At 46.7% G+C, this 21,682-nt stretch overlaps 1 protein-coding gene across 1 annotated transcript in view; it reads left to right on the forward strand.

Annotated features, from left to right (window-relative positions):
* The window catches only part of SYNPO2L (synaptopodin 2 like), a 40,317-nt gene extending 23,307 nt beyond the window's left edge, over window positions 1-17,010 (forward strand). The window contains exon 4 of the mRNA XM_076338509.1: window positions 10,368-17,010. Coding sequence (XP_076194624.1) covers window positions 10,368-12,706 — 2,339 coding nt within the window. The 3' untranslated portion in view covers window positions 12,707-17,010. The remainder of the gene's footprint in view (window positions 1-10,367) is intronic.
* The last annotated feature ends 4,672 nt before the right edge of the window (window positions 17,011-21,682 follow it).

The following is a 21,682-nucleotide window of genomic DNA, read 5'->3' on the forward strand; positions in this document are numbered from 1 at the left end:
ATCTCAATTTAAACTGGACTATTTTTAGTTCTTAGGACTCAAGAGCCTCTCCATGTACGGTAGGGGAAGGGAGGGAAAAATGGGTGGGGAAATTTCCTCCTCTGCTTTATATGGGCCTGGCTGCCTGTGCAGAGTCATCAAAGTTACCACATTCCATATCAGAAAAGGAAATCCTTCTTGTTTAAAGCGGATGTACAGCAGCATCACTTGATGAGATAGGATGCTTATTTATAAGTGGCCTATTCATTGGAAGGTCATACAGATTACCTCTTCTAAGAGTGACTGCAGTCACATTTCTCTGCAGAGAGTGTGAGTGCAGCAAGCCATCTCTCAGCCTATTATAATCGGTATAGGCCACAGGAGCTGTGAACAAGATAAAGTACCTGAATGGCAGTTTGAACTTACTGCACCACATTTTCTGCTTGGCTTTCAGCTTTGACACTTGTGACTCTAATGATCACAGTTGCGTGGTTGTTAGGCTAGCCTACTGGTTTTGCCATTCACTGCAGTCTAGAAGACCAAAAGGTTTAGGATAGTAGTCAACTCTCCCCATCCTACCTGCTTTAAAGTAGAATAGAAAAGCATTCTGCTCAGGCCAGGAGATTAAAATTAATTGCCTGAACGATTGATCTTACAGGAAGTCTGTTCCTAGCAGCATGAAGCAATGCTGAATAAACCTTGGCCCTTGCTACTCAGTGAGCAGCCAACCACTAGAAAAACAAGGACAACAGCCTCCATGGCTGAATCACAGATGGAGAGTCTGATCTCGCTTCAGCATACATGAAACTGGAAATTGCCTCCACTGGGGCAATCAGTTTACATACACTGGTGTATGCAGTCTAGTTGTATGCCTTTGCTTAAGAATATCTCACTTAATAACTAACATTCAGGTTTGAATTCTCTGCAGCTTGGAAGGCATTTATTAAAGAAGGCAACAGTGAGATAAACACTGCGCATCTGGAGCCCTCTTCCTCCAGTTTTAGGCTTGAGTATGGCATCTGAGCTTAGGTCTTCGGTTTATGTTCTTCTATCGAAAGCACAGAGGTAATATTTTCAGGCTGATGTATTAACTGTTTGGGCAGAAGATAGAGATTATAAGCTAGTGTTGTCTGTCTTGGCTACTGTGGATGAATTTTTCCTTCTTTCTTGAGCCATCTCAGGAATTCTCACAAGTAATTGGCCATCTTCTTCAGGTATTCTTACTGGAGACTTCCAGCATTGTTCCCTCAGGCATCACTCTTGTCCAGCATTTCCATGCAGATGCTGTAGGTTGCAGCACTGGAAGTAAGGCTGATAGAGCTCTGCTCTGCTTCACCTTTGTACCTCACTGCTATCCTGCTGCCCCAGAGCCTGACAGAGACATGGATTTAGCTGAACATATGTTAGCGCAAGATGAATCTAGCTGCATATAATATTCTCTGGGAGAGGAAAGATCTTTGGTATTTAAAGATGTTTGGAAGAAAGCTGTATCTGATTCCTGAAATGAAAAGGTATATACTAAGATACCATTTTGAGCATCTTTTTTAAACTATCAGTTACTCAGACATTACTTCTCTGTGTTATTATTGTCAGCGCAGGGACTCTGACTCTGGGTCACAGTTCTTCAGACATGGTCAGAGGTCATTCATCATCCTGCTGCTGGTGAAAGAGTGTCAGCAGGTCTCTTCCGAGCTCACGCCTCCATGGTCCTTGCACAGCCCCAGCTAGTGATTTTTCAGAATATGTTGCCACACACATTAAGTTAACATAGCCTGTCCTTGCACATGCACTTCTGGAGTGACTTAGGATGTGTAGGTCTGATGGGGAACGATGGGATTAAGCGAAAATTTTGCCAGTAATTCAGATCTCAAGGTGATTAGAGCAATAATCACACTGAAACAACTACATATATAGATATAACCCCATAGACTGTCTTAGCCAAGCTGATAGTTTCTAGGTTCCAGGATTTTGAGAGCTGAGTTGAAAGAAATCATAATGCAAACAGGCAATGGGAATCCCTCTCCCTGTCCGATGTTGTTTCCATCAGTTCTGAAAGTGAAATGGGACTTACTGAAAGGGTTGGGACAAGTCTGCTCAGAGACAACACTGAAATGAGACAAAGTGATAGTGATGGGGGAGGGAGAGGCATAAAAGGGTGAGGCATAAAAGGACTTTGACAAGGGGTAATTAAACAACAGAGTCATTGCTCAACAAAAGTGAGAGAAAATTATAGCTAGGAAGGAGAAAACTGTCAATGTGACAAATAATCGTTCTTCAGTTTCATTTAAATCCATCGCAGGAAGGGAGATCAGTTTGTTGTGAAATCTGTAAAGCTTCACGGCCATCAGTGCACCTACCGCTTATGTTAACCAAGACTCCAGCCCTCTTGTATAAAAGAAATAGGAGCAGGAACGGGGCGGGGAGTAGATTCAGCATATCTTGACACACTGACTATACTAAAAGGACAAGGCTGAATCATATTCTCTGTAGAGGTGAAATGTAAGGAATTAGTGAAAATTGTATCAGAATGGCCCTCAGTCCTTGATAAATACCCTGGAATAATGGGAAGGGTCTCAGGGAAAAAGACCAAGGATAGCACCGTTCTTATAGACACAGGCTCTGGGGATAAGGAAAAAAAAAAAAAGAAATATTTAGCTTCAGTTAGGTGAACGAAGTAGTTCTTTTGAGCACACTTTGTGGAAAGCAAAATGATCAGTAAAAACAACATGGACTAATAAAAACTAGAAAAAGAGATAGTCTTTGACCTGTTCAGTAAGATAAGACTTCATGGCTAAAGAAATAAGGTGGACATAGTATATGTGGGCTTCTGTAAGATATCTGATATGGTTCCACATGACTTTTCCAATGAGAGAAATATGGATGAGATAGGACTACTGTAAGGTGACTGCACAATTGGCTAAGAATAGAACAGAAAACATAACTATTAATGGCTCATGATGTCAGATTAGCTAACTAAGTTGGTAGTAGTGTTTCACTGGGCTTCTGAATCTAACAGGACTACCTCTATATTTTCACCCATGGAGCTTTAAACACTAACATATGTCAATCAAATGTCCTCTCCACCTCAATGTTATATGACTGGTGAGGAGACAGGTGATTAAAAATCCCAACCCTCCCCTCTTCTGTCAGTAGATCTTGTCCTCTGGTTGCATCTAGACAGAACAGGCAGTATGTGCTGTGGGGCACCCCACAGCCCCGAAACTGCTGCTATTGAGAACTGGGACCTGGCTGGGACACCCTGCAGCTTTTCTCTGGTCTTTCTTCCCACAGAAACCCAGGTGTGTGGGGGACACAGGAGAGGGAGGTGGGTTAGCTGGATTGAGGAGGTACACCACTGTTGTCTTCCTATCTGCTTTTTCAACTGCAAACTCCTGCTAGTGAAGCTTTTTAAATGTTTTTTTGTTTCCTTGAGTGTGTTGTACCTAGCAAGCAGTAACAGGAAATAGCAATAATACCATTTTTAATGGATGGCCTGAGGATTCAGCGGAGATTGCTGTGTATCAATCAGCAGATGACATAAGGCATGGAAGGTATACAGTTGTCTCGTGAAAGGCTGGATTTTTAAATGTAGTAGGAGCTTGACTAGTTGCAGAAAAGGACTAAAATCAATTGGATAACAAGAATATATGGCAAATGCTACAGGATTAATCAAGTCCACAGACCCAGATGGTGAGCATATGCTTGTCTGTATTACTAGAGAGTGGATGCTGGAAACACTGAAGGACAAAGAGAAGATGAATCAGTGGTATCCTGCTGTTAGACATCAAGCAATTTTGTGAACAGCAGAGTTAACAGATCCTGGTGTCCTTTTAATTTATGTCTTGTATTTGATATCTCATTCTCTCATGTCTAGTAAAATGCAAATCTGTCTGATGTCTCTCACATTCAAAATGAGAACCCATAATTTCTCTGTTGTGTGTGTTCTTCAGTTTTCAGTGCCTAATTAAGACTGCACTCAGGCTTCCTGCTTCCTATGGTGGGGTCTATCATCTCCTCTGTCCAGCCACCTATTTGCATGTAAACTTGTAGGAGCATTGTATCTTTGTGACTTCAGACTCTTAAAATTAGCAAATAGGCTCAAAAGCTATTAGCATGAAACAGGTAAGATCGAAAGACATGCAGCATGACTGCATAAACCTTTCTTAGGAAATCAGGCTAAAACTGCAAAGGACAGATTCACTAGTGCATTCAACAGGTGCTGCCCTGGCAAAAGAAAGCTCTCCTTTGGCAGTCTTGTTGCAGAAGACTATGTAGGGAATATCCAGGGCCCGAGTGTGAGCTGTCAGCACAGGAAAGCTGGCCATGTGTGCTACCTTTTGCACTGAGGACACATTTCCATCCAGCTCAGGAAGAAAGGCAAATTCTCACTCAACTGAGGGAGATTTTTTTTGAGTGAACAAGCTATTCAAGTCTCCAGCAGGATACCATGAGACAAATACATTGCAGCCACACACAGCAATGTCTCCACACCCTCTCTGCCTAGCAGAGCTCTTCAATAGCAGTGTGGGAGTCGCAGCCTGGCTAAGAATGGTCAAAAATCTACAAAATGACTGGGTATGTTTTTTCCCACGGGCTGTCGATTCACCTGCAGGGAAGTTTGATTTCTGTTTTTCCAAAACCATTAGATTGCTGTGGGGCAGGGTCTCACTGGGAGCTCTTAAGAAGAAATACTGGTTGACAAGTACTTAACTATATATTTAATTTCAGATGCATGCTTAAGTGTTGCAGACTTGAGTAGGACTGAAGCATTTACCTGTAGCATCCTAAATTGCAGCTGAAGGCATATCTATGTTTTGTATTATGCACAGATTATGTGATGGAAGTGTGCAAATATCCAAGAATGAGAAACAAGTTTTCTGTCCCAAGAGTTTTACCACTTCTTTTAAGTAAAAGAATATATACTCCTCTGCTTTACTGTTTGCAACTCAAACATTGGTTGAAGTTTGAAAGGTTGAAGCTTTCAACAGGGAAATACTTAGAAGGCAAATACAACCTATCCAAATCTTATTTTGAAAGGACTCCAGGTATGAAAAGCATGAGATGTCTATAGCCTGTAATGACTTACTGAGATATTTGCAACGTTAGCCATGGAAAAATGACCTTGTCTAACATAAATAGCTGGAAGAACAAAATTCTAGTTGATCCCATGTGAAGAAATAGTAGGCAAGTAGTATTTCATCACAGAGGAACAGGCTCTTTATCTCTGAAATTAGCAGTGTGCTTATTTTCTATGGTAATGGCTTTTCTAGAATTTGGTCTTCGGTAATAAAATTTACCGTTGTTTGTTTCCTAGTGAACATGAACAGTATCTGACATCACGTAAACCTGCTTATTCATTAGCTTTCCTGAGCATACATGAAAATGCTTTCTTTTAAAAGGGCCTGATCTTGAAAAGATTTATACTTTTTACACTTCTCCTTACTGTAATTAGTAATGTAATTCATTTCACTTCAGTGAAATTTAGTTAAATTAAGTTAATGGAAAAATCTTTGTAGGCTTTGCTTAATAGAAATTTTTCCTTTTTGTGGATTATTCCAACGGAATTTAGTGCTTTAAAAGTTAAGAGAAATTTTTCTGTAGAAATTATCCACCATACCAGCATTTAGGAAAGTTTTATAACCCTTCCATTTACTCTTTTATCTATTCCATTTGAATGTTCTTAATTGAGATTTTTTTTCTGTACTGCAGAGCTGTATTTTCATTTCCAATTGCATATTGTATATATCAGATTCTACAAGGCTTTCCCAAAGAGTCTATATTCTTATATGTGTAAATATTCATCAAAGAAGAAGAGACTGAACCACTTTCATTGCTCTATGCTGCAAGAGCCTCTGTATGAAGCATGACAGGTCTCTCTTACAGCAACATTGTCTGTGGAGGTTGTCTTCCTTGGCATGCAGCGATGGCTGGTGGATTTCAGGAGGCACGGTCAGACCTTCACTTTTCTAGACTCACTAACACTGGAGATAGTCTGCTTCAGTCTCGGGCTACAGTGTTGCTAAGGCTGGGACTGCTGGGAGGGAGAATCACAGGGCAGTATCCCGTGGACGCAGCTCTGGGATTCTCTCACAGGACCTATTGCTCGTGTACAGAAAGAGGCAGTAAGACGAGACCTAGCCAAAGTGTGAGGAGATGCTGAGCAGGCCACAGCTGTGAAGATCTGTAGACTCCCAGCACCCTCTGTTCCCTTCCTCCCTGTCCACCCCAGTCCTTGTTATCTGCATCTCGTCTTTCAACACCTCTTAGTCTCCAGCACTAGAGCTCTGAATGGTGCTGCCAAAACACCACTCCTTGGCCTCCAAACGCTCCATCACCCTCCCTGGGCACAGCCACACTCTTCAGTGGTGTAGGTAACAGCCTCTGCCATTTTAATTCAACTAAACCACTTCACTACAGGCACCCAGGATCCTAATGCTCCTCTGTTAAATGTTCCTCAATCCTGGTACACAACAGGAATCTGTATCATGGACTGGCTCTCCTCAGACATGGAAGGAAATTGATACACACAGGAAAAGAAAGCCTCTCCTCTCTTTGCTTCCTTGTATTTACCTGGAGCTGGGTGCTTTCTAAGGGCTTCAGGCAAGGAAAGTTGCTTTCCTCCTGGGTGAGTTTCTCTGCCTGTCCATGTTGGACATGAGCACTGTGTTAGTCTCATCTCTTTGAAGGGCTCTTTAGCACAGAAATGCTGGACATTGAGGCATTGGAAACACTAAGCTGAAGCTTGCACCTTTCTAACCTGAAGCTTGCACCACAGAAGCGGTGAGAGTATAGAGTATATTTTCTTAATTTAATATAAAAAAGAGGAGTTTCTCCTCACAGGGAGTAGAGGGTGGGGGAAAGGAGGGTGTTTAAGTGGCAGGTGACAATGTCCATCACACTGCTCAGTGATAAAGCTAAGAAGACAAAAATAGACAAAGTGACCTCATGGCTTTCGGCAGCAATGCCTACGAGACAAAAGAGGGGCTTTAAAAGGCTTGTGGAGCTGATAGCAAAGGGCTTGGACACCTCAGAGTTTTGGTTCTGCTCCAGCAGGGAGCTGCTTTGCTTCTCTCTCATTGCCTCTCTCTGTTTATGGGGAGTTGTGAATTAAACGGGCTTTGTGACATGCCCAGCTCTCCAGGTCTGGACTCTGCCTTCTCAAGCTTGGATCAGCCTTATGCAGGTACAGATGTCTTCTCTTTTCTATTTTTTCTTTTCTCTTTTCCTTTTTTTCTCTTTTATCTTCTTTTTTCTTTTTTCTTTTCTTTTCTTTTCTCTTTTCTTTTCTCTTTTCTTCTCTTTTCTTTTTTCTTTTCTTTTCTTTTCTTTTCTTTTCTTTTCTTTTCTTTTCTTTTCTTTTCTTTTCTTTTCTTTTCTTTTCTTTTCTTTTCTTTTCTTTTCTTTTCTTTTCTTTTCTTCTCTCTTTTCTCTTCTCTGTTTTCTTTTCTTTTCCTTTTCTCTTCTTTTCTCTTCTCCCTTTCCTTTCCTCTCATTTTTCTTCTCTCCTTCCCCTGTTGTTTTGCCTGTTCTGATTTCACTGCTCTTTACCTTCAGCAAGTAATGTCAGGAAGATTTCTCTTTCCCTTTTTTCTTAAACTGTTGTGGGAGATTGTAGTTTGAATACCACGATCATTTTTCTGTTGGGAGGATCGGTATAATCACTTATGTGCTTTAGCCTTTGATGAGAAGGAAAGGAGGAAGAAGAGAAGAGGGAGGCGAGTAGCAGGTCGCAGGGGGCCTTACTTGCCAGCTGCTTCAGAGTACAGGGCAGTTCAGAGCAACTTCCTAGGGAAGTTGTGCCTGGATGTTAATGCTGAGCCAGGACAAAGAGTTGGTGGAGGCATAAGCCAAGACTGTCTACTGTTGTATTTTCTCTGACAGTATTTGCTAGCCCAGAGTTGAGCGCTTTCATGGTACTCTGCTGCCGGAAGGGGCTGCACAGACACTCACTTTGGGTGGTGTAGCTCCCTAGCTGTTAGCTCCTGATGCCAGAAATCCTCCTGTGAGTCACTCGGGGCCCAGAGTTTACATATTCAGGACTTGACTAAGATTCTGTAGTGCTGCTCTTCCTCCTTGTAAATTTAGAAGCAAAATACAAGCCAGGTGAGGTGTAGTAGCTTGTAGCAAGGATGCTTGTAGCAAAAAAGAAATCTCTCATTTCCTCCATTGTGAACAACCCCCAGAGGCACATGCGTGCAGATTTCTAAGTGGAGTGGACAGACCTTCAGGGACTGTAGTTCGTTTCCATCATGAACAGGAGGTCTTTGAGGGCAAGTCTACGACTGCCCTGAAGAGCAGTAAGTCTCCACAAAAACCTGGAAACAACTTCAGTCTTGGTTCAGCAAGGTGGAGTCATTCTGTAAGGAAAGTTTTGCAGAGAGCCTTCCCTTTGCAAGTGGGAGTACAAATAGTGAGCCATTTTTTCAGCATTGATTTTGCTGTTTCCAGTTTTCTGGGTGCAAAGGGGAGAGAAATGGACTGTGCATCCACATGAGGTGATCTCAAACTGCCGAAGTCCCTTTGTTGAAATTCCAAAGCAGCAGCAGCATGTGCTATGGAATGGCTGCAAACCTTGAGAAGAGTCTTTCCTTGTATTTATCTTAAGCTTCCTGGAAGGATGACTGCTCTGCAAATCAACACCTTATTTTCAGCATGGGGTGAGAGAGGGAAGCTCTTTCTGCTGTGGTTACACTGGTGCAGTATGGAGTGATGACACCTGCCAGAATTGTGCAGCCTAGCCAGGTTTTGGGGGGGCATCTGCAGCCCTCAGGAAAACTAGTATCCTTCCTAGCTAAGCTCCTTGTCCCCCACTGCAGGTAACTGTCACATTAGCAGATCCCCATTGAATGAATGCTCTGTGATAAAATGGTCAGAAGTCAGATCCCGAGAGGACTGAGCAGCTTCCATCCTCTACTGAGCTAACACCATCCCCCAGCACTGCCTGCACCTCCTCTCCTCTCCTCTCCTCTCCTCTCCTCTCCTCTCCTCTCCTCTCCTCTCCTCTCCTCTCCTCTCCTCTCCTCTCCTCTCCTCTCCTCTCCTCTCCTCTCCTCTCCTCTCCTCTCCTCTCCTCTCCTCTCCTCTCCCCTCCCCTCCCCTCCCCTCCCCTCCCCTCCCCTCCCCTCCCTTCAGCAGGGCATAATTTTGTACCTCTTTCTGGAGAATGTCAGGGCTGGACAAGGTGCTACACAGTTTTTTGACAGATTATTAGATGCAGGCAGTGAATGGATGTTTCATCTGTACTATCATGCTGGGAAAAAGACAATGGGAGTAAGGAAAAGGATGAAATGCAAGAAATCAGAAATTAGTCTATGGTTTAGGTATGTTCTTTTTTTCCTGTACAAGGTTAGTGCTGATTTCTGTCACTTGAACACTGATTCAAGGCATGTCCATAGCTTCCTTAGGGCAGCTGAGTTTGGTTTTACTGTTGAATCTTGTTCACCCCCTGCTTTCCCTGCACACAGGGCAGAGAACACAACGTTCCTCCCTGGGGCTTTACTGATGACTGGGCTGGCAGAGCAGGTGGAAAATTATTATCCCGCACTTTCATGCCAGTGTCCCAACAGGTGTTGGCTTTTCCAAGCAAGCCTGTCTAAGTGGATTCCTTCTGGCCTGGCTGATCAGTTGTGGAGGTCTGGGATTCTTGCTCAGGAGCAAATGCTCTTCTTCCTTGCTGGGCATGGGGCACAGGCAAGGGACTGCAGCAAGGGTGAAAACATGCCTCCTGCTGTTGCAGGGCCACTGCAGAGAGCAGTGAACAGCCCTACACACAGTGCTGCTGCAAGACACACTGACTCTGTAGCTGGCACTGCAGGGCCCAGAGCAGGAGCAGCCCGGCTGTGCCTGCAGAGCACCTCTCCCATTGCACATATGCATGGGTGCTAACAGTAGCAGCGGCTGCTTCCCAAACTCTCAGTGCCAGAGGGATTGCTTGCTCCTGGGAATCCTCCATATGGGAGGAGGAAGGGCTACAAAAAGCAGGGCTCCACATTCAGGGTGATAAGTAAATGGTAAAAATTCCCAGGAGCAAGGGCATGCACTGTAAAAACGCTGTGAGATACAGCCTGGGACTCTTGGCCACACGCTGCAGAAACGGGAAATCCCAGGTCTGACCAGGAAACAGAGACCATCCATCAGAGTGGGGGAAGTTCCCTCCCCACACCTGCACGGACTTCTATTGTTTGCAGGGAAAGAGAAAACTGCACCTGGGTTTCTATCAGCAGTTCCTAAAGACACTATCAGCAAAGGTATGAAAGAAAAAGAAGGGCAGGGGGTGACAGTGTGTTTCCTCGTATGGGCACTAGAATTCCTATAGCCATATCACTGTCCACCTTTGCCCACCCAGCCTGTTGCTGAGCAATGAGCTTGCCTCTTTTTGTCTCTTGCAGAGCTCCACCGCCACGAGAGCATCCAAGAGAAGAACGTGAAAGAAGCCAAAACCAAGTGCAGAACCATTGCATCCCTGTTGACAGACGCACCCAACCCCCACTCCAAGGGGGTGCTGATGTTCAAGAAGCGGAGGCAGAGGGCCAAGAAGTATACATTGGTAAGCTTTGGGAGTGTCGACGAAGACCGCTCCTACGAGGAGGAAGACGGAGTTTTTCCAACTAGTGAGTCTGAGTTTGATGAGGAAGGTTTCTCTGATGCCCGAAGCCTAACTAATCACTCAGACTGGGACAACACTTACCTGGACATTGAAAAGGCCAAGTCTGACTCTGAACAGAAGGAAAAGAAGCAAAAAGGTTTGAGTGAGGCCTCAGGTAAAGGAGCACGATTATTTGAGCAGCAGAGGGAACGGGCTGGGAAGTACACAGTCGAGAAAGTCCCTGTGCAGAAGAGCCCCCAGCTTGTCCCAGCTGCCCAGCCACAGCAGGGCACGGTGAACGGAGATATGCCTGTGCCACAGAAGGCAGACAGCGTGCCCCTCAGCATCCACCTGGAAGGCATGCAAGTGCCCAGCAAACAGCCAGCCACCATCCCTGCTCAGCTCCTGGCTCCCCCTAGCCCCACTTTCTTCCCGCCTCCCCCAAGCACCCCCGACCCCTTCTCTGCAAGCACAAGCAGCATGTTCAACAGGTCTGCACGGCCCTTTACTCCTGGCTTTTCTGGCCAACGCCCAGCAACATCCTCTGTCATCTTCAGGCCATCTGCACCCAAAAAACCTAGTGAAAGTCTGGGTGGGCAAAGCATGGCGGTTCCTCCTTTCTCGCCTCTGGCTCCAGGAACACCTGCCAATGCACCAGTGCCAACACACCGTGGTCCAGTCAGCTCCTCCACATCTCTGTATATTCCTGCACCAGGAAGGCCAACACCACCACTGGAGTCACAGTCAAGAGGGGGAGGAAGTGCTCCAGAGTCTAAGCCTTCTGCCAACACTGCCCGGACATCCACTACCTCTATCTTTCTGTCAACTCCCTCAAAGCCAGGAGGGGAGGTGGCCTCCGCAGCATCCCAGCCACGAGTCCCTGGAACTGCCTCTTCTTCTCTGTATATTAGTCCAGCACCATCACAGCACACGGTAAGCAGTTCCCCCATGCCAAAGCAGCCTTCTCCTGCCGTCTCACCAGCAATGCCACGACCTCCTTCTGAGCCCTTAACCTCCAGGGAGCAGAGGATTGCCGTGCCGGCTCCCCGCACAGGCATCCTGCAGGAGGCTCGCCGGCGGGGCAACAAGAAACCCATGTTCAGTAAGATTGAGGAGAAGAAGAAGAATTCACCCAACCCTGAGCTCCTGTCTCTGGTGCAGAACCTGGATGAGAAACCGAAAGGTGACCACCCCGGGGCAGGCTTTGAGTCTGGGCCTGAGGAGGACTTCCTCAGCCTGGGTGCTGAGGCCTGCAACTTCATGCAGTCCTCTGGCCGCAAGTTCAAGACCCCACCTCCAGTGGCTCCTAAGCCTCAGCAGCAAGAAGCTGGACTGGTAAATGGGGCCCAGGACATGCCTCAGCTTAAAGGCAAGGGGGCAGAGCTCTTTGCCAAACGCCAGAGCCGCATGGACAAATATGTGGTGGAGACACCACCGAAGCCAGAGTCCAAGCTCAGGACCCCCTCTCCTTCCCCTTCTCTACCCTCGTCCTGGAAATATTCACCCAATATCCGTGCTCCCCCTCCAATAGCTTACAACCCAATGCATTCCCCTTTCTATCCCCTGGCAGCCAGCAAATCTCAGGCTAGCAAAGCAGAGAGCAAAGTGAAAAAGGCACCTGGCCAGAAATCAGGGATCAAGGTCATTGATTTAATGCGCCACCAGCCCTATCAATTAAAGTCAGCCATGTTCTGTTTTGGGGATCCCCCAAGCCCCAGCATTCAGGAGTCTCCTGGTCAGCCAGCCCCACAGGCTAGCTCGTCCTTCATGGCAGCCAAGCAGGTCCCCGTGAAAACAGCCAAGACCCAGGAGATTCGTCGCTTCTCTACTCCGGCTCCCATGCCAGCCTCAAGCAGCCTGGCACCCACTGTGCTTGTGCCCCGCTCGGCCACCACGTTGGATGAGCCAGTGTGGAGAACAGAAATGGCCTCTTCTGCCCCCACTACACCGGCGCTCTTCCAGGTGGAGCTCAGCCAGTCCCCTAAGCCATACCAGAGCTCCCCAGAGCCCGGTCAGGCAGGCCAGGGGCCTTCCCCAAACCCAGCCTCAGCCTCTCGGTTTCAGGTGGCCAGGCCCAAATTCTCAGCAGCAAGAACGGGGATGCAGGCCAATGTGTGGAGGCCGAGCTTTGGCCACCACTGAGGCAGGCACCCCTCCCATCCCGTCCGTGGCGCCGCAGAGGTAGTGCTCGTTTTGTCTTTCATGTCAGCTCAGTACATTGGGATGAGTGACACAAAATGAAGAAAACAGAAAAAAAAAATTACGCCCCTTCTGCACCACCCTCTCCCTCAGCCTCCCCTTGGTCTCAGATGGGCAGCTTCATGGCAAGGCTTACTGGCTGTGGCTACAGCAGGAGGAAGAATGTGGAGAGAGAGCACATGTGTGGTACACAGAGACTGGGAACTTGCACGCAGCAGCAAAACCCACCTCTGGAGGGGGTGAATGGCAGGGGCTGTCTCGCATGAGGACATGTAGGCAGTAGTGGTTTTCCTTTCCCAAGGGCTTTGGAGTCACCCCTGAATGGAGGGAGACTGGGGGGCAAGAGCTTTCCAGGAAGAAAGGGTGAGCGGTGGGATTACAGTACAGAAGCCCTAGCTTCCCCATTAGACTGCTTTTCTCTGAGCCTGTCAGTCTGTACACACGCACCTGTGGGTGCACACACACATGCACACAGCAGCACTCAGCAGGGAGTGAAAGTAGAAGTGGGGCTTCGCCTTGGACACTTCTCCCAGACCCCCCTCCAGAGGGGCATGGGAAAGGAGGCGAGAGAGCAGAGTGAGCAGGGGTGTTTGCGCATACACGCGTGGGCACCCACCACTGGAGGGTGGCCATGTGTGCCCGTTCCTCCAGTCACCAGGGCTGGGGGTAAAACAGAGAGTCATCCTAGCTGGTGCTAAACATGGCTAGCAGGTCTCGGAGCAGTTTGCCAAAGAGGGGCATTGAACGGACTTGATGGGGCTAGCACAAGCTGGAGGAACCGCAGAAGGAAGTATCAATTTTTGGGGATACGCAAAGACAAAGCGAAACTCAGGCAGTGGCTGGTTGGCGCAAGGAAGGTCCTGCAGCATTAGTCCCACTGGAACAGGATACAGACGCTGTAAGTGCAAAGGAGGATTGCGTGGGAGAAGGTACAGTTGGCTTTAAAAGGAGACAGGATTGAATATGCATTTGCACATCATCTTTTTCTTTAGGTTAGGACAGAACTGTGGCTAGATTGGCAATGGGTCATGACATAAAACTTGCTGAAAACTCTGTGATGAGCTGGAAAACGGAGCCCCTTTACAGACGCTGTCAGTATGGAAGTGGAGGACAGCGAAACAGAAAGTCACAAGTAGAATTTCATACTAAATAATTTAAGTATCCTTGGGGTCTATTTGGTAAGAACTGAAGTGCTCTGAGGGTCCCAAGGGATCTGCACTCTCACACACATACAAAGCTCAGTTTGCTGGCGATGCTGGGGAAACAGGACTGGTTATTCCTTGAATGTCCCAGGCTAGCCTCAGGCTTAATCCCTACACTAAAGGCATACAAGAAGAAAGCATTCCCTTTCTCAAGGAAGAATTCAGGATATTAGTAGGGACTGTGCATGTGTGTGTGCATGTCATTTGTGCTCTGGTTTGCACACACCCCTGCCATTTGCTTTCTGCCTGTGCTCCCCCTTTTGCAGCAGCCACTTTTACAGTGTGATTCCACAAGTACACCAAGAAAGCATTGCTCCTGAAGCACTGGCTCCCAAACACATCAGATGCCCCAGCTGCAGGGAAGGGGCTTGCCACCTCTTCTTGGGCAGGGATTGCCCAGCCTTTTGCTAGACCCTCAGGAATGAGTACTGGAGGCAGGATGAGGGTCTCATAGCCCTGCTTGAGACTTGTCTCCATCTCATTAGACTTGCTTCTCTCCTTCAAGCCATTGTCTGACTGGACTGAGCACAAACTTTGGATGTACAAAACTGTAGGTTCTCGGGAGAACAAATGGAGTGCAAATGGGGCTGATGCCACGTCTGTAAGCAGTGCAGCTAGTGTGGTTTCATACTAAGTTCAAGCCAACCTTCCTCTGCGCAGCTGGAGCTTACAATATGTAGCTCTTTTCACAAAAGCTGGGGGCTCTACTTTTTCTTGGCGGCTCTAAAGTGCTTCTCTGTGAGCACCTGGAGATTTTGCACATGTGCTCTCCCACGAAGAAAAAGGGGGCTGGAGAACCTAGCTAGCAGCTCTAGTCCCGGACAAGCTTGGGGGGGAGAGAATGAGAGAAAAGGAAAAGTAATACACAATCCTGCCTTTGAATCCTTCACACTCTGGCTAGGCTTGTGTTTGTAGTGCACATTCCTGGGGGCCCTGAAACATAGGATGAGCATGCTGGGGAGGGAGGAGGACAGCACTTACACCTCACCTTGGCAGACTATCAGCCATGGGAAGAGGATGGAGAGAAAACCTTTGGGAATGCCTTGAGTTAATGAGCAAAGGGGTGGCTGAGCCAGAAGAGGTGCTGCACCTGGTTGTATGACGTAGGAGCAGCCGACCTGAACTGATGAGGTGATTGTATGTGTTCCTGGAAAGCCCCAGATGGGAGGTCTTAGGACAAGTCATCACCACAGAGTTAATTCAGATCACCAGAATCCACTTAACTCTGGTGAAGGGGAGCAGCCATGATACAAAACCTAACTTGGATGATTACATTCTCATTCATCCTGTGCTGCATTGCACTGCCAGTGTTTCTGGAAAAAAATCCTGCATGCTGTAGCAAGCTGAATCTCTGTGATTCTTCCCAAACATGGGAGGAGTCGTCTTCTGTTTTTCTAGGAAAGCTGTGGGAAGGAACTCAAGGACTAGCAGTGCTCCAAAAGCTTCCTCTCTAGTCTCCTTGTGGAGTGCTGTCTGTCACTGGCTAGTGGTTTTAGCCACTAGCCTTAGACAGACAAGCTAGCCCAGGTTGAAAGCATTACTGAACTTGGGTGTAGAGAGGGGTTGCGTGGACCAGAGAAAGGGTGCTCAAGATAATTCTGCAATGAAGAAATAACCTCAGAAAGTCTGAATCTTACTCCAGTGTCCCTTTCCCTCAGGCCCCTAAAGGTAAGTAAAAGCCTGAGTGTCTTGGGAAATTCATTTTGCCACTGGAAAAAAAGAGAGGTCTGGCCTTGGCATGTAAGGGAGATTGCATGTGGTTAGTATTTCAGTGGTCCTACTCCAGACTTCTGGGAGACACTGATACAAGCCAAGGAGTGATGGCCAAACACTGTTGAGTGTTAGATGTCAGGACCCAAGTGAGTAGAATAACTGCATTTGGCCCATCATTTCTGATAATGTAATGGGCAGGAGGTGAAATAAAGTTAAGTTGGATTGGAGAACGAATATTAAACATCAGAGCAAGGAAAAGAACCAGGAGGCTGGGGATCCTGCACTTCACTTCTAACATCCTTGGTTCAAAGCTATGTTTAGAAGCAAAGCCAAAGTAGTCTGATGGATCTCAGCCTGTCCCGATCTTTTCTGGATCCTATGCTGACACAGGACTTGATCTGCAGAAGCAGAGGGTGTTGCAGATGAGGCCTACAGTGCTTGCGGTGTATCCCAAATAAGGCCTGTGGCTGCAAGTAGCATGAGATGAGAAATAATACTGAGATGCATCTGCTAAGCTATAAGGAAGAAACCTGCACTGCTCCTGGCTTCAAGCAGCTCTGCTAGTGTCTGCTCATTAAAATATTGTGGCTGGCCTGTTAGAAAGGTCACAGGTGAGGTTATGAGGAATACTTTTGAACCATGTAAGCTTGTCTTGAGCCTCTCCAAATTTCTAATTCCTCAGCTGTTGAACAAGCACAGACATTAACAGTTGTTTGACAAGTTTTAGCTCCCACCTGCTAAGTTATAAGCTGCAGTGGTAGGCCAAACCCCAGTGTCCCCTTGTTAAGCATTTGAAGATGTCTGCGTGGGTCCTGATTTAAAACTGCCTATCATCCCTCCTCTCTAGCATGCTGCAGGTTACACATTGCAGCTATGGCAATTCTGGGGGTTTACCTTTGCTTCAGAAGTATCAGTCCTTTCCCTCTGAATATATGGGAACACTTGCCAGAGATAACCTCAAGATCCTGCAGCAGCTGAGAGGAAGAATCTCGGAAGAGACTGGTGTGATGAGGAGTCACTGATTGCCAGACATGAGCACAGTGCAAGCCAAGATTGTCCCTTGGAAAGAATATGCTCCCTTTCTGCTACAATATCCAGCATCCCCTACTAGACCCTCTTCCTAGAAGAGACTCATCAGTGCTCTGAAGGTGGGAGCCCAGCAGCAGTGCTCTGTCTGGTGGAAGATGTGACCCCAGAAGAAGAACAGAGTTGGCATCTTTGTTTATGGAAATACCTTTTTTCCTTTTCTGTTTTGTCTTTTTTTTTTTTTTTCAATTTACAGTCACTTTCTATTTGTTTGTGCAGAAGAATAAACTTGTGATATGCACTTTACATGTGGCATTTTGTCACCTTCTTTGCTTGGCACCCAGGAGGAACTGCTATGTGTACAGCACATGCAGTTAGCACTACCAACTACTAAGGCCAAGAGAATAAAAGGAGTGTAAAAGAGGATGGAATGTCTAAACACCTAAGTTGGACTTAAAACCCCTATACATTAAAAAAGCCCCATGCAAGCAAAAACTTAAGTGAGATCCAAAACTTTGCTACTACAGGCTATAAAACACTCACTCACTGACAGGGTGAAGAAATTTATGGACCAGCCCCAGCTGGCCTGCCCCAGCCCTGCCCCTCAGCCTGCTCTAACCTAAACCCTAGCCTCTGTTTGTAAATCTGGTACCAATGGAAGTTTGTCAGCTCTGGTAAATCCAAATATAAACTCACATTGAATGATTCAACTTAATATTAACCAAGAGATCAGAAAACCAAATCAGCCAGAAAATCAAATATATCCCATTGCATACTCAGGCTCCAAGCCTAATCCTAACTCTAACCCTAACCCAATTCATGTTAAAGTCTACTCAATTTCTGGGTCCCGAGGGGTTCATTGTGCTCAGTTTAGGACAAGCATTAGCAGGTCGCCTTTCCCAGATGCATGTCACTCACAGACAGCAATTCCTGAGCACTGCAGGAGACACTGGGGTCAGCTGTAGGATTAGGCTGCAGACTCTGGACACTTGTCCAGGTACAATTTTGTGGATGCTTTTCAGATTAATTACAAGGAGGGGTCCCTTATGCAGTGGTCTGGAGGTGGGTCTTGGGACTATCCAGATGTCATAGTTTAACCCCAGCAGGCAACTAAGCACCACACAGCTGCTCGCTCACTCCCCCCTGGTGGGATGGGGGAGAGAATCAGAAGGAGAAAAGTGAGACATCTCGTCATTTGAGATAAAGACAGTTTAATAGGGAAAGCAAAAGCCGCGTGTGCAAGCAAAGCAAAACAAGGAATCCAGTCACTCCTCCCCATCGGCAGGCAGGTGTTCAGCCATCTCCAGGAAAGCAGGGCTCCATCACGTGTAACGGTTACTTGGGAAGACAAACGCCATCACTCCGAATGTCCCCCCCTTCCTCCTTCTTCCCCCAGCTTTATATGCTGAGCATGACGTCCTATGGTGTGGGATATCCCTTGGGTCAGTTGGGGTCAGCTGTCCCGGCTGTGTCCCCTCCCAGCTTCTTGTGCCCCCCCAGCCTGCTCGCTGGTGGGGGTGGGGTGAGAGGCAGAAAAGGCCTTGACTCTGTGTAAGCACTGCTCAGCAGTAACTAAAACACCCCTGTGTTATCAACACTGTTTCCAGCACAAATCCAAAACACAGCCCCATACTAGCTTCTATGAAGAAAATTAACTCTATCCCAGCCAAAACCAGCACATCAGCATATTTCTGATTGGTTTGCGGACAGGAAATGCACAAAGGGGCAGCGATGTTTGCTGATGCCAAACCTGAGCTTCTGTCCAACCAGAAGCACAGCTACCAAAGAAGTAAGTTTACAGATGCACAGGCTGCAGATTAGGATTGCATCTTGTTTTGCTTAATAAAGCTGACATAGTAGGATTATGAGCTACTCCAGATGGTTTGACACATTGCAGGACAGTTGCTGTGTCCAGGGCACAGCAACTCTACAACCTTCTCAAGTGAAAGTCATTTCTTCTCACAGCAGATCGTGTCAGAAGGAGCCAGACAAACAGACTTTCAAAGGTGGAATGGGAGCCAGCCCTGAGGCTCCTGGCCCAAAGCAAAGCCGAAGGATTATTGAACAGCTATGCAGCAGGCTAGGGATGAACTTGGACTTCAGTGCCCTACTCAGAGAGTAGGTTAAAACCAGAAAATAGTAAGGTGCCTAGTGGGGATATCTACACCCAAACAATTGTACCCGATGGAAGGAGAAGTGTCCAGCAAAGAGCACAGCAGGGCAAGTATGTGGCATGTAGGAAGCATAAGGGTATTCCCAGGCAGTACAGACCTATAGCTTCAACGGCCACTAGATGTTGCCACTGTTCTTCTCTGAGTTACCTGGGGTTTTGGCATTCACCTGATGTGGTGTTAAATCTGGACGGTTTAAAATCTTAGGAAATCCTTTCTTCCTAATCTATCCTCTTTTGGCGTTCACATATGGCGTTGCTCAGTCCCACATACCAGAGGAGAAGGCCAGGCTCATACCAGGGAGTTTTGGCAGTGAGAGGCTTGCTGTAGCTTGGAGGGGATTCCTGGGTGGTAGCATGTGGGGCATGCAGGCAAAGAGGCTGCCCAGCAAATAACACACCATGGGCACGCCAGCAATTTCAACACACACTCCAGATCTGTGATCAAATCCTACATATTTCTGTCCCAGTCCCACATCTCATCGTGCATTAAGCCCACTTAGCGGCAGGAGGGAGCCTGGCATTAACTGTGTGGTGCTAGAAAATACTGACAAGTCTTCCTGACGTCTGTGTAAAAGTAGAAGAGATTAAGCATATATGAAATATTTTAAAGTAACAAATATTATATATGATGTATTTCAACATAAGAAACAACCAGAAAAAAAAGCCAAATCAAGAGTTTTGCAACTTTTTTTCAGAACAGATTGAATCATGTTGAAATCCGCTGCTTATGAATACTTTCAGCACAGATCAGTCCTGGGCTCCAGGGAAAAAGGGGAGCAGCGTCAAGGTTTAATTCTCTATCTTTGGAAAATTAAAATGGTGAAGGCTATTTGCCAGACTGACGCTGTTTGCCAGACTTCCACATGATCAAAATGTGCTCAGGAGACAGCCCTGCTGATAACGCCTGTCTTAGCTACTGCTTATGTCCATCTAGCACCATGTAACGAGGCAGATCTCATCTGCTGCTCTTGAAATGATTTTGCAGACATCAATGATTTGAAGGTAGACCATTTGAAATTAGGTGCACAAGAATGCAGTGCAAAAATAAATTAATTTTGAAGATACAAGTCAGAGAAAGAAAAGCTTTGTGCAGGCTATTCCTAAGGCCACTTAAGCCAAGGGTATATTTGGAAAGAGGGAGGTGGTCACAGTGAGATACAGACAGTTCCTTTTATGATTAAAAGCTCCTCCCTGAAGTGCTGAAATGTTCTACAGGCAGCACATGTACTACCCCGCTGACCTAAGTGGAATCTCCACGTACTCAAGCAAAGATTGAATTTAGCCACCAAACCTCACCACACTCCAGGTAAACCCCTCCGCCCCAAACCAAAACTAAAACAGCTCATCAAGCAAGGCTTGTAATGATGTAAAACCTTGAGCACTGAGTAGCATGAGTGGGTAAGATAACAGTAAGAGCTCTACATAACTTCTTATCTATGCTGAGTTCATCATATTACTTATGGCAGAGACACCAGATTGGCACAATATTCCCAGTGGAAAAAGCCACTGAGCTGCTGAACCTGGCACCATGGCAGGGCACAAGTGAAGTCACTGCTAGACCCACCATTGACATTTCTAGACTAGTGAACTAGACATTTCTCTCTCTCAGGAGAAACTGCATAGAGAGGAGAAAGGAGCAGGATTTAGTTCTCATCCTGGTAACTGAAAATGGAGACGTATAATTTTATTTGAAGGTAGAGTAGGAGGTGAGAATCTCAGTTAAAGATGTGCCTTGGTGCATAAGTGTGAGACTCAAGACTGCTTTATCCAAATCACCGTATAAATCCTGGTGCCACACTAATAGGATAAACCCTCTCTTACATTCCTTCTGGGTTCAAGGCTCAGGCTCTGTGCAGTACACTCCAGCTGCACTCTTAGGTCCTGTGTCCCACCTGGTATATGTATATATGCACATGCAGATGAAAATAACCTCTGGAGGATCAGGGTTGCAAGGACAGAATGGGACTTCACATAGCACTGAATGAGGGCTATGGATCATCTTTCAAAGTGGAGGTGGCCAAGGTCTCTTCAGAATTTGAGCCTGGTGACAGCCACAGACACAACAGCACTGAAAAACCCGGACAAGAGGCTGATCTAAACCTTGGATTTTGCTACTGGAGTTTCTGAGGAGTCCGATGATTGGTCTAGGAACATAAATACTACCCACCAGCATCTAGGGAATAAAGGAATCTCCCCATTTGATCATTTCAGCTTCCAGATACTATTTCTGAGCCCTGGATAAAGATCCTGCCCTGTACTCTCTACTCCTAGCTTACTTTCCTTCATATAGCTGCTCAACCTGTCTCACTTCCAGTTCCTCACCACCCTGCCTACTTCTCAAACAAGACCTTGACTTGGCGTACAAATGCTTTGTTCCCATCAGACCACAGTTCCCATCAGTCCTTGAAGCTGGACTTCAAGGTCCTTAGACTTGCCCCTAACCCTGTTTGCCTCTTGCCCTTTGGGCTGGGGATCCACAGAGGAGTCCTGTCTCCTGGAGTTGGCTCACCCTGAATTGCTGTCAGTGCCTTGTTCCTGGTCCTAATTGCTGGGCATGCCTGCTCATATCCTGATTGAGATCCTCACATGCCATGCTAGACATGGCTACTCTTCATCTCCTTGCTATTGCTTTTCCGTAGTCTCTCTTGAGTTTTATAAGAGGGCTCACATCTGTTCCCTGCTCACCTCCAATTACCAACTAGCCATGGGGCGCTCTCTCCCCTTCCAGCCTGCTCAGCTCCTCTGTCCCTGCAGCTGCCTGCTGGAGCAGATGTGAACCCCTGGGGTGGGAGGAAGCAGAGGAGC

Source organism: Aptenodytes patagonicus, chromosome 5 (assembly GCF_965638725.1).
Source record: "Aptenodytes patagonicus chromosome 5, bAptPat1.pri.cur, whole genome shotgun sequence".
Classification (NCBI taxonomy): Eukaryota; Metazoa; Chordata; class Aves; order Sphenisciformes; family Spheniscidae; genus Aptenodytes; species Aptenodytes patagonicus.